Genomic DNA, 13,586 nt, shown 5'->3' on the forward strand with positions numbered 1-13,586 from the left:
TTAGCATTAAAATAACATCCATAAATGCTTTTGTAGTTACTTTAGGAGGTTCTCAAGCATGACACCCCTTCAAGCCTCATGTGGAGAGCCAGCAAGGAGTAAGTATGGGAGTAGTCTGTGGGATTCTTCATTGATGGGAAATGTGGTTGTTTGTGTAAGATACCTTTTACATCTTATTTTTGCTGATAAATAGGACTTGTCCAAAGTACAAACCATGCTAATTACTTTCAGGAAGCTTCAAATTTACTTTCACAATCATTATCACTATTCTGCGACACTTTTTCTTTCTTGTGTGAACAAACACTGCCTGATGGATGATAAGCACGGATACTTGTGTAAGGTAGTATTTACGTCTTTTTTTCGCCGATAAATTGCAGTTTTCCGAACTCCAAACAGTGGTAATTACCTTCACCAAGGTTGAAATATACTGTAACAATTATTTCCACAATTCTGAGATACTTCGTCTTTCTTCTATGAAACTTTGAAACGGTCATTAAACATTCTGAACCATTACCGTTGAACAGAGCAATGTATTCTAGGATATATATATATTTCTCTTCATGTGGCAGTTGCAAGCATCTCTTTGTATATTTTTAAGGTATATGAACAAATGTGTTAGACTCCTGTGTATATCTTATGGAGAATGAATACACTCCTGATATTTTATATCTTTCTTCCTTCCATTGATCAAGATCGTCATTTGAAAAATGTTTTTGACGTTACTAATGATACGATACTTTCTAAAGAACGTCAAATGGTGAAACAATTTGAAGGATTAGATATATATTATTGTTGATGAATTACTCTGTGAAAAATGTATAGCAAAAATATAACCTTTAAAGAGATGCCAAAGTGACAATATTGGACCATAAAGGGGAAAAAAAACACATTTATGCTTTCAAATGTAAATATGTAAAACAAATACAAAAGCATACACACAATCTCTCACTCACTAAGGGAGATTTCAGACCGAAGCGACAAGCTTCATGTTGCTTGAGAATGAGCAAATCAACAGAAACATTTCACACCAAAGCAGCATAACTGGGTGCACAAGCCTGTTTTGAAGTGGTGAGATCCTCAAGTGACATGTGTCACCTGTCTCATGTGAATTCTCCCTAAGTCTTACACTATATTTAGAACATGCTTGAAATATTAACTATAGGATGGTGCAGATTATTTCCAACGCAAAGAAATAAACAGTTCACGGAGGCATTATTCCAATATTACTGTAATATTATTTCAATCATTGTCACATTTCCTGTTTCAGCCACTATCTCATGGAAATGTAATAGTCTTTGAAAGAACTTAATTTATTTTTATTGTATGTGCTTATTGAAAGTTTCATCATTGCACCATATAACACAAGCTTGAGAAGTGGGAATGGAGAAACTAATTGCATACACCCAATACACCTGATGAACATAACCAGCAGAAAGATGCTGTATATCTCCACAAATAGTGCCTTAGGGCCTTCCCAATGAAGTGGTAAAACTGTCTCCTTGTAATTAATAGCTCCTGAATGGTGGATTCCACTTAAATTTAGAAAAACTAAATATTCTGACCAAGGCAGTAATTTATTTCATTAAATACATAAACTAAACGTAACGTTTCAACCTTCTAGCAAGGTCTTCTTCAGACTCTGTATCAAGTACAAAAGTAACAAGATACAAAAACAGGGCATTATATATACACAAACATTACTCCCTCCAGACTATTAGAAAGTTGTTTATGGACGGACAGAATAAAGAAAATATGCATGAAAGAATGTGAAAGAGAAGGCAAAATAAATAGCCTATGGAAACAGCTGGAAAAGAATGACTATGAGAAGCAGGATAGACTGGACATAAACAGAAGAAGGAAGAAAACGGGCAGGGGAGAATTGGAAGAGAAAGAAAAAGAGAGATGGTTTGGAATAAGGAGTATGGGGAAGACCACAGAAAAGATATGCAAAGTGCTTAGGAGAGCGGGAATTAAAACTTACAGGAAGGGAGGGAGAAGCATCTTAGGAATAGCGAAGAATGCAAGCAAGAAAAAGGAAAACAGAGAAGAGGAAGAGGAAGGGATTATCTACTAAGTGAAATGTAAAGAATGTCAGTGTGTGTACATAGGAGAAATGAAAAAAGGCTGAAAGACAGGTTAAAACAACATAGGGATGATGTACGACTTAAGAGAGAGAGAAATGCAATATTTAAACACACGAGAGAAACAGGACATGACATAGACTGGGATGAGGCTAAGCAGGAAGGTAGAAGAGAATGCTAGTGAGAAAATGGAAGGAAGCCAAAGAAATGGAGAAGAAAGGTGAAGAAGACACAATGAACTGGAATGGGGGACTGAAGTTAAACAAAGAATAGAAGAAAGTGATAGAAAGAGTGGAAAGGACAAGAGAGAAGGAGGAGAGGAGAAGGGAGAAAAATGAAGGAAAAAGAGCGAGAGATAAAGAGTCCAACCACATTCTATATGGAAGCAATTATGTTTAGCCTTTTAGGTTAAAGTACAGTTGCCAAGTGAAAGCCACCTGCTAGAAAGTTCCAAACAACTTTCTAATAGCCTGAAGGGAGTAATGTTTGTGTATATATAATGCCCTGTTTTTGTATCTTGTTACTTTTGTACTTGATACAGAGTCTGAAGAAGACCTTGCTAGAAGGTTGAAACGTTACGTTTAGTTTATGTTTTTAATAAAATAAATTACTGCCTTGGTCAGGATATTTAGTTTTTCATAATCATGGAAACAAGGCTTAATGGTGTTAAATTAGGTTCAGTTTCACTTAGACACTCGGAACCAAATAATGTAGCTACAGGAGAAAATAATGTTCCACAAATAACACAAGAAAAGAATGTATGTTCAAATTACCTTATTCATATTTTAAATTAGCACTATGCTCAGTAAAAGAATTCAAATATTATGTTATATTTTGATGCAAAATAATGTTCACATTTTTTTTTATTATTGAACTCATTTGAATGTATTGTAATAACATGATGTCTCCTATTTTGTGTAAACTGCTGTAATAAGTCACTATGCTATTCACAACATCAAATGTGTTTTCATACATACATACATGCATGTTGGAAAGCAACATCATTTTCTCCTGTAGCCCCCAACAGTCTACGGATATAGACTCGCGAAATCCACAGCCATTATTTGGGAAACTAAACGTAGAATGAACTTATTAACTTAATGACTGATACACCACGAACAATGTGATTAGTCTTTACATTTGGGAATTTGCTAGAAGAAAATTGAGAAGTAGAGAAAACCCTTTTCCCTGGTTTTAGATATAAACATAATAATAAAATGCAGGGACGTAGCTAGGTTGGTCTGTTTGGTTTTTTTCTATCAAACTATTATAAATAAACAAACTATGTATACACCATATAGCCCTATACTGTATACATACATACATATATATGTATAGTCTTGTCGGAAAGGAACATCATTTTCTCCTTTAGCCCCCAACAGTCTACGGATATAGACTCGCGAAATCCACAGCCATTATTCGGGAAACTAAATGTAGAATGAACTCATTAACATAATGACTGATACACCAAGAACAATGTCATTAGTCTTTCGATTTATAAATTTACTCGAAGAAAATGGAGAAGTAGAGAAAACCCTTTTTCCTGGTTTAGATATAAACATAGAGGAGTGCTGGAATCAGGTGTATAAGTATGACAACAGTGCAAATATGAAATGTGTTCAAATACAGAACAGTTTGCCGGGGCCACATGGATGTTTGGTGGGGATAGTGCCGCTTCCCTTAATGACGTCCCTGATAAAATGACACAGTGGGTTGGAAACATCACCAACCTGAATGCTATAATGCATCGAAACACTTGTTGTCACAACAAGTGTTTAATCAGTACACCATTTACCATCACAATAAACCTAAGCAAGTAATAAAAATAGAAATGAAACACAACAACCACCAACTTCAAGAATTGCCCATTTCACCATGGAAAAATAGCTAGTTTGTGTTTTTTTTGTAAAAAAATATTTATGCAGATAGATAGATATAGGTATGTTTTTTTTTCTTCTAAAGGTCTACTGCATTGATGTTTATCATGTTGCTGTGCATTGGTGCATCCCGTTTGTCCCACATTTACAAAGGAATGTGTGTTACTGATAAGACCAAGACATATTTTCTTTCATAGTAGAGAGGACAAAATTGCATATTAATTGAGAATGGATGTATTATTTTATCTGCTATTGATTTGATATGTAATCTTACTCAGTAAAACCTATTTCTCAGTCCTGTATGAATTTTGTTTCAGGAAAAGATGCCAATCTTTAGGTTGTATAAGAAGCCTGGCCTTAGTTCTGGGACAACGGCTGTAAAATTGAAACAGCTTCGTGAAATAGCACCAACATTGGAAAAGTTGGAGACAGAAACATGTTTTAACATTGAGTTAAGCAGTCCACTGAATACTGCTGAAGAGAAGCAACTGTGTTGGATTTTGGGTTCTCCATTTCATCCACAGGACTTGTCCTCAAAGTCCCACTTATCATGCCATTCTGATACACTTCTTGTTGAAATTGGGCCCCGGTAAGATGGAGTTAATATTTCTTGCTTTTACCTTAGTCATGCAATTTTGTAATAACTGTACTGTTTTTCTTTATGTGTATTGCTTTTAGTAGGGATAGGAGAAATTAATCTGTACTTTATCGGTATCGATAATTACCGATATTATTAACCGATCCGAAATATCTATAAATACCTTACAATTTACTGCAATATTGCACCACTGTTATAATTTTTATGGACATCATTAAATAATCTCCATTCCATACTTTTTTTTTTCAAAGAAATGTCTAAATATGCATCTTCTCTGTATTGCAAAAGCTTGGTTCATCTGGTAACATACAGTGTTTAAGGAGACCAATGAACCATTTGATCAATAGAATATTGTTTGGGCTCCCATGTAGCCAAGTGGTTAGTGCTCTCGCCTTTGGTGCGAGTGGTCCCTGGTTTGGTTCCCAGTGGAAACTCCCAAAATTTTGACATCAACACAGCATCGTGAGGACAATTGGGAAGCTACTTTAAAAGAAATAGCCTGCACTGGTCACGAAAACCAGAAAACAGTGGTGATGGGAACCGATGTGCTACCACGCGTCACCCAATGAAAAGCCGCTCTGGCTGGTCCTGGCTCTTCTGTTGCACCACGGAGTTTAGTTTTAGAATATCGTTTATCAATATCAGCCCATCCCTAGTTTTTAATGTGCGAGGTTTTGTGCTTCAAATATATTTCAGAATATTATTTTATTGTAGTGACATCAGTCAACATCTACATAAAATATTTTCATTATTATTTGTAATGCAATTGAATCAATTGAAATTTTACCTTGTATGAGACTTTAGTTCTCATACATGTTAAAATTTTCTCATGTATTTCTATTACATTGATGATTGTTGGATAACTTAATAAACAATTGGCTTAACTTGCTACCAAATTTCTTTTCTTGCAGACTCAATTTTTCAACTGCTTTTTCTACAAATGCTGTGTCAATATGCCACTCTATTGGTCTTTCTCAGATCACTCGCTTGGAGATTTCAACCAGGTACCTTATGAAGTTCCCATGCTCTGCAAGTCTCATTGAAGAAAGCACAGAAGGAAAGGTATCATTTTTATATTGAATAATAATTTTTGTCTTGTACCCTGTGAAAAGTGCCTTAGTTTTGATTTGGGGGTTTTAATCTCTTGTTAATATTATAAGAAATAATTTTGCAGGAATTTTAAAAATTTTGTAATAGTAATAAAAACATACCTGGACATTGGTAAAAGAGAACATAGACATTGACTACTGTAAGTGTCATTAAAACCACAAGTAGAATTAGAAATATAACCCATAAATGATGCAGTTACATTTGAATGAAAATATCAAGGTGTAGACAATAAAACCCAAATGGCACTCTTACACTATCTTGCTTATAAATAAGCAAAAATTAGAGAGATGTGAAGGCCAAACAATGGTCACGTACAGGATTTGTGTGGATAAAAAGGATACACTGCATATTACAGTTTATGGGAAGAAACTAATGGAATGCATAGAGTATAATGGGTGCCAAATTATACATGAATACTTAATAAATCTTATGAAGAATCGAGATAAGAGAGTAGTAGATTATAGTTGGTTGTTGTCTAAGGAAAAAAGATGATGCCTTATGATGTCTAATCCACCTACCATGTTGGTTATATGTGTTACGGGTTACCTAAATTTAATTTAAAAACACCCAATGGTAAATGTGATTAAACATCCAGCCTACAAATTCGTAAAGGAATTTAATAATGAGATGATAAAGATAAAGTGGACTGTATTTTTGTGGAAAATTCATTAGATGTCAAAACCCAAATCGACAATGTGAAATGGGAAGATGGATTTAAAATAGAAACTTTGGCATCATAAATGTATACTCTATTGTGCAGATTAACTTAGTGACAGCATAAAGAAATGCTTACAATCTAAGATGGACCTGGTAACTGATCACATATTTTCTGGCATTTGTAATGGACAATTACTACAAGTTTGATAATGTAATAAAAAAAGGATGGACTAGGTATGGGAGAATGTTCATCAAGAATTTTAACCCTCATATTATGAGTAATAAATCATTATATTGTTATTTATGCTCTTTTCTCTCAACAGATAGTGGCATCTTTACATGATCGTATGACACAATGCCGGTATGTAAAACCAATAGAGAGCTTTGATCTTGGCATAGTTCCTGAATCCTGGTACGAAGTTGATGTTGTGTCAGGAGGTAGGAAAGCCCTGGAAGAAGTAAATGAACATTTGGGTAAGTACTACAAGTACCGACAATAAGATGAATAACATATTTATTAGTAGTATTGCCGAAAATGCTACTTTGATTTGTCTGCTCATAATTCTTATGTGATAGTATTTGTAAAAGTTATTTTCTTCATTAAAAGGAGCATGCTAACATTTTTTTTCAGTGCAAAGCTCTTGAGGTGGATTGTGCAGTTACATACACTAATTAGGTTTAAAAGGTTAAATTATTGTGTACTAATTGCTTGAAGCCTTGAACCAGTATTGAAGTACATACTTTCGCTACTGGTTTTTTGAAATGAAATATAATCCAGTGTCGTATTCTCTAGTTGCAAACAGATTCAACTTAAAGTTTTGAAATGTCCTTGATTTCACTGCCTGTCCGGCAACTTCCTCAGCTATGTACAGACGTTTTGTGGGCAGCATGGTTCTGTCTTTTCCCACCAGAGGGCTTAGTGGTGGTGGTTGATGCAAGTTTCTCACTACCATTCCTTGGCACAGGTGTGGTAGTTCCATTGACAATTCTGAATAATGATGCTCATTATACTCTTTAACTTAAAAGTAACAAATTAAATAGTCATTATGGGTAGTAGGTACAGTACATTGGTCCAACAATGAATGATATATTTAACAATTTTATTATCCAAGCAGTACAGGATTTTTTTATCGTCTTGTTTCAGGACTGGCATTTGATGAGTTTGATTTAGATTTTTACACAGAGTTGTTCAAAACCAAACTACAAAGGAACCCTACCAGTGTCGAGTGCTTTGATCTGGCACAGTCAAATAGTGAACATAGTAGACACTGGTTTTTTAAGGTGTGTGCATGTTTTTTTTATTATTATACTTCTTGTTTTAGTATTTGTATTTTTGTATTTATGCTTTGCATTCATGATACTAAGAATGTGCAAGGAGTATTATTTTTTTAAAAAAATTATCGTTATCACACGAGATCCAGAATTACTTACATTAGCACCAATCATTTTCATTGCTTATATTGTTTGATGCTGCATGTTAATCAATTTGAGAAAATACTGGAAGTAATTATTATTATAGTGCACAAGCAAAATAAGAATTAGTTATGGTTTATGACCACATACACTTAACAATATATTTTATACCTAATTGAGCTGTTAAGGTGCTTTATGTTGCATTGTTGTAAGATGGTTGTGGGCGTACTGCACATGCATCTAACTTGTTTCTACTGGGTAGAAGTTCTTCAGAAGTTTAGTAAGGAAGAAGATAGCTAAGATGCAAAGACGGTATTGTAAATTCTCAGAAATTGTCAGTTGGCAATTACATTTTTTCTTCTTTTAAGGGTCGTATGGTGATTGATGGAAAGGAACATCCAGAGTCTTTGATAGATATGATCATAAATACACAAAATACAAGTAATCCAAATAATGTAATTAAGTTCAGTGACAACAGTAGGTAAGTAATTCTATTCCCTTTGTGCTGCATTTATTATGAAAGAAATAGTTTTGTATGGATATTAAATTCAGCCTTGCCTCTGTTGTGTAATCAATCATTCATAGTTGTTTCATTGCACATTTTTTAAAACAATTTTGGTATTCTTTGTGTTGTATACTGATGTAATTTCACTGTAAAATTTGTTCTGTCTTCAATGAGGAATGAGAAAGTTGTTGGAATGCTTGCATGAAGGTTGAGTTGCAAGGGGCATTATTGTGTATTTTCACTTTCTTGTAAACTTTTCTTCCTAGCAACTCAAAGAAACATATATTTAATTATGCTTAAAATATTTATTCTTTCATTAAGAAGAAGTGTGAGACAACCACGAAATTTATTTGTGTGAGACAACCATGTAGTACATTTGCATCTAAGTGTTAAGAGCAACTTTTGAACACTGACTTCTTTTTGTTACCGATCATAAGTTAGAGAATGAACTTAACTTGGTTTGTCATTATTATATTCTTGGGGTTACCTCAACTGAGTTAACTCACTTTGTTTTAAAAATAATATTAGTGCTATAAGTCTGACTTTCCTCTCTATCTTTTTTAGTGCCATTGAGGGATTTGATGTCAAAGCTTTTCGCCCACGTGATTCAACAGAACCTAGTCAATTCTCTGTTGGTCCTAACAAATCACATATCATATTCACAGCAGAAACTCATAACTTTCCCACTGGAGTAGCTCCTTTCAGGTGTGTATTTACTTGTAATGTGTTATCTGTAACCCCTCTCTCTCTCTCTTTTAATTCTGTAGGATAAAACTGCATTATTTGATTAATTGAGATTCTGAAATGAGCCTTGAAACATTGCATAACATAATGTAAGATACAATTTTAAAGTACTTGAGAATTTGAAGACACAAAGGTGGAAGGCATGGTGAAACCAGAGGCTGGCTTTGCAACTCAGGTGTTTCAAACAGATTGCTAGATTGAGGAATTCAAGTGTTGGTGAAACCATAAAATTTCCACTTTCCACTTGCTTTGTTGTGTTATTTGAATTTCTCTTTGGACAATTATTTTTTTAAATAACAAGACATGTTTATTTTTTAATGGTCCTTATACAAGTGCTATGTCTGACAAATTCCAATATTTTCTGTATCTCTGTTGTATCTAGTTTCTAAAAGTATTTTCATCAGTTGTTTGATTTCTCAAGTTTTTCATATTAACATTTTTTTCTTTTGGTGCATTATTTAGTGGTGCTACTACAGGAACAGGTGGACGTTTGAGAGATGTCCATGCTGTTGGGCGAGGAGGCCACTACATTGCTGGAACAGCAGGTTACAGTTTTGGTAACTTGCTTCTGGAAGGTGAGTTGAAAATGTTACATAATATTGAACTGATTATTTGCAGTAATTCCTTGATATTACTAGAATAATTAAATGAGGATGTACTTTTCTAATTTGTAATTTCTAAACATTGAGTGTGAATGTGGATAGGATATACAGTCGTGGGAACTTGTAGATTGTAACAAACCCATTGACTTTAATAGAGTACTACAATGCAGTCTGTGACTACAATCAAATCCTGACTCTATCTAACAATAAGAGATTTTATAATTAGGTTAAGCGAGTTACTAAATTTTATTCGCAAACCTACTTGTAGTTCGAGTTCCCAAGTGGATGTTGGCAGAGGCCATCGAAATTAATAGAACCTCTACAAGTTTTGCAGTTAAAAATTAGTAACTCGCTTACGTCTAATTATTATCAACCACGTCGTTTATTCCACAAACATGAAAGAGATTTTGTTATCTATTGAAAGATATTGGGAATGAACTAAATGATGTTTAAGAATTGTCTGCCAGTTTCATATAGTCAAAGTCAGGAAAAGAGAGTAAAATGTCATGAATTGGAGGAGGAGAAAAGAAAACTGCTGCTGAATAAGAATATGTCATCAAGCTCAATGCTAAAACTGGAAGTGACATGAAATGATGCAGATCACTGGTTACTTTAGTGTCAGGTCCACCAGAAATAATATTTGAACTTTTCCTTTTTTAATCTTGGATGTTGAACACATCTAGAATAAAGGAAACCTGTTACCATGCTGTTTTCATTGATATTTTTTGAGAGAAAATTTTTCGTATCTTCCACCTGTGTTTACCTTGAACGAAATGTTGAAGAAATTTTTAAGTGTTTTGTTGTGCACTGTGTGTTTCAGTTCAATGTGATGTTGCCTCAGCCGTAAGTATTTTGTTCATTACATAAAATAATGTAGGAATATTTTAGTGCAAACTCAGATCGACTAACATGGTAAGGTAGCAATGTAATACTTTTACATGCTCAGGGTAATTTGAATCTGATGAAATGTACAAATATAATTACCCTATGAACAATGAGAACATCAGTATCATTATGAAATGACACAACTTAAGCCATGTTTTAAGTATATGTTATCATAGATCTATATCTTTTCCAGATTACAAACTGCCATGGGAGGACGAGACCTTTCCTTATCCAGGAAACTTTGCTCCTCCCATTGAAGTAATCATTGAGGCAAGTAATGGTGCTTCTGACTATGGGAACAAGTTTGGAGAGCCTGTTATTTCAGGTTTTGCAAGGTCTTTTGGCTTAAGATTACCCAATGGGGAAAGACGGGAGTATGTCAAGCCCATCATGTTTAGTGGAGGCATAGGTGCAATGGATTCCAACATGACTACAAAATTAACACCAGAAAAAGGTACACTGCTGTTCTGATGTTAGTAATTGTAGCCTTAATTGTAGTTTATGAAACCTTTTTGGAATGAGAAGCTCTTACAATGTACTTATCTGTAATGGACATGATGGATGAATATGTGTGTATATATGTATTCAGTTTTTTTGGGCATCCCCGATGGCATAGTGGTAACATAGTCACCTTGTAATCAAGGGGCCCCGGATTCGATACCTGGTGGAGGCACATAGTGGTTCAGATCCCACTTTAAACTCTAGGTCTAGTCCCAATTAACCTGTCTGTGCATAAAGTGGACTTAGAACAAAAACTCATGTATTCAGTTTAATTGTTGTATTATTACATTATTATAAATTTGATTGAATACTATGTACCTTTTCTTTCTCATTTCCTTTTGAGATGGAGGGTAGAGGAAGAGAATAACTTCTTGAACAGCTTAATGTGTACAAGCTGACGCACTGATTCCCACAATTATACGATAACCCAACACTTTGCTTGTGACTAACACATTTATAAGAATCATTTGTAGGTTGCTTTGAAATTGACACATGTGTTCTTGTGTCTGGAATAAACTCAATGAAAGTGAATCTGATCACATTGTTTAGTTACCTGATCCTAATGTACAGTAACGTGTACAATATGTATAAGACGTAGAGAAATTTGAGTTGTTATTTGTTGTAGAACAAACCTTATTTTTTGCACTTCAACTGTTGTGATGAAAAGTAATGAAATAGTTTTCTTCATTTTTTGCTTTCATGCTCACAGTTAGGATTTGATGAAAAATTATCACATTGTAGCATCCAGGTAAAGTATACTATATATGTAATATATATATATATACATACCCCTCTTGCCATGGGCATCCGGAAGGGGGGCCACAGCCCCCCCCCTGGAAAATGAATGTGTATTTAAAAATTATATATTTCTCATAATTTCATTTCAATCACAGTAATTTGTTAATTATTATAAATTCTTTGAAGAAACATAATAATTTCAGACTGAAATATTGTTTTTTGAGGGAGCATCACTATTTTGTAGAAAAATATGTCCCCTCTGCCCCTCCCTGGAAAAAATCCTGTGGACGTCCATGCCTCTTGCATTGAACGTCTTTCTTATAAAACTAATCAAACTTGATTGATATGTCATTCAGAAATTGCTTTCTTCATTACTGAAGAGACAGTTAAATGTGTTTATGCAAGTAGTATTGTGATTTATTCAAAGAAATATATTTATTCAAATATCTTTTATGAACAGATAATTAAACACAAAGAAATTTGTACACAAACTGTCCATCATTCAGTTTGTTTTACACAATATTTATTTACTTAAAGTTTCAGGCAAGATTTATGAATATAAAAGCAAGTCTGTAAAAGAAAAAGAAAATTCCATCCAATAAAGAAAATATCCATGTTTAGAAGAGCTAGGAAAACCTTTTTTCTGTACATCAGCATGCTGTTGAATCATAGAGTGTACAAATAAAAAGCATAAGAACACAATGACCTACAACTTCCACACATGTAATGTTGTTATTGTATTGTATGGAATTGAACATTCCACGATTTTTAAGCAAGATAATAGACAATTCTTTTCAGCTACATTTTTTTTCTCGTCTAACAAGTAGTAAATCTACAAATTCATCTGATTAAAGTAACTCCTCAGAAAGACTGCTAACTGAAAAAAAGTTGACATTAAACATCATTATGCTAGGATTTTATGACAAAATATATATAGAATGTATATTTCTAGAACCATTAGACATGAAGCATCAAACTCTTGACTCTCACCATCAGTATAGTAATTCTTTTGTCTTTCAGAAATGCAGGTTGTGAAGTTGGGAGGGCCAGTGTACAGAATAGGAGTGGGTGGTGGAGCTGCTAGTTCAGTTGAGGTAAGATTAGAATTTGGCATTGCAAAGATTTTTTGTATACGTATATTGTATCTTCCCAGGTACTCCGGACAGTTGTTGGGATGATATCCCTTTTATTAAGGTTACAGTTATTTTCTATCCTTATTTTGCCCCATTTCTTTCCATAATCTTCTCACTTCCCTGTTGTGATGCTACAAATAAATTACATTAATTAAATCAGCCCACCAGTGTCTTATATCATTGAGCATGATTTCCTCTGATGTGAGGTGCTGCAAAATTAAGAGCGGGGTTTGTAACCATTATTTTCAAATATCTGTATTATTGAAGATAATGTTACCAAATGTGGTTTGCACAGCATACTACGAAACCAGAGATTACAGGTTCGAATCCTAGCATGGATGTTCTTTAAGTGTGTCCCTTCATCAATTTCATCATATCATCACTCATTATCATCATTGCGATTAGCCAAAAGTTTCGGAAAAATTACACTAAATAACAGAAAGCAAAATAAATCTTAATCAGTTACTTGTGGTCATATATCCACAAACGAAGTAACACACTTGTGACACATTTGTTTTTGTTTCTACATTTGTGTTAAAGAATCATTGCCATGAATGATGAAATGATGATGAAATGTTTAATGTAGTTGACTAAAGTTTGATAAAAGGTGGCATGTTGTATCTTTCTTCTGTATTTTGAAGAAATGTGTTAATGCTTAAATTACTACCAACAGAGTAACAAACTTGTAGCAGTTATTGGCGATCTAAATATAGACTTTCTAAAAGAAAATCTAAACAATAAT

The 13,586-nt window shown here is 33.9% G+C and overlaps 1 protein-coding gene across 2 annotated transcripts in view; it reads left to right on the plus strand.

Moving 5' to 3' along the window:
* The window catches only part of Pfas (phosphoribosylformylglycinamidine synthase), a 68,870-nt gene that overhangs the window by 22,268 nt on the left and 33,016 nt on the right, over positions 1-13,586 (plus strand). For both annotated transcript variants that reach the window (XM_083143891.1, XM_083143884.1), the window contains exons 2-10: positions 4,276-4,547; positions 5,468-5,618; positions 6,647-6,797; positions 7,468-7,604; positions 8,105-8,217; positions 8,806-8,946; positions 9,448-9,560; positions 10,666-10,926; positions 12,732-12,805. In XM_083143891.1, coding sequence (XP_083000017.1) covers positions 4,282-4,547; positions 5,468-5,618; positions 6,647-6,797; positions 7,468-7,604; positions 8,105-8,217; positions 8,806-8,946; positions 9,448-9,560; positions 10,666-10,926; positions 12,732-12,805 — 1,407 coding nt within the window. In that variant the 5' untranslated portion in view covers positions 4,276-4,281. The remainder of the gene's footprint in view (positions 1-4,275; positions 4,548-5,467; positions 5,619-6,646; positions 6,798-7,467; positions 7,605-8,104; positions 8,218-8,805; positions 8,947-9,447; positions 9,561-10,665; positions 10,927-12,731; positions 12,806-13,586) is intronic.

The sequence above is a fragment of the Lepisma saccharinum genome, chromosome 1, assembly GCF_977018435.1.
Source record: "Lepisma saccharinum chromosome 1, izLepSacc3.1, whole genome shotgun sequence".
Classification (NCBI taxonomy): Eukaryota; Metazoa; Arthropoda; class Insecta; order Zygentoma; family Lepismatidae; genus Lepisma; species Lepisma saccharinum.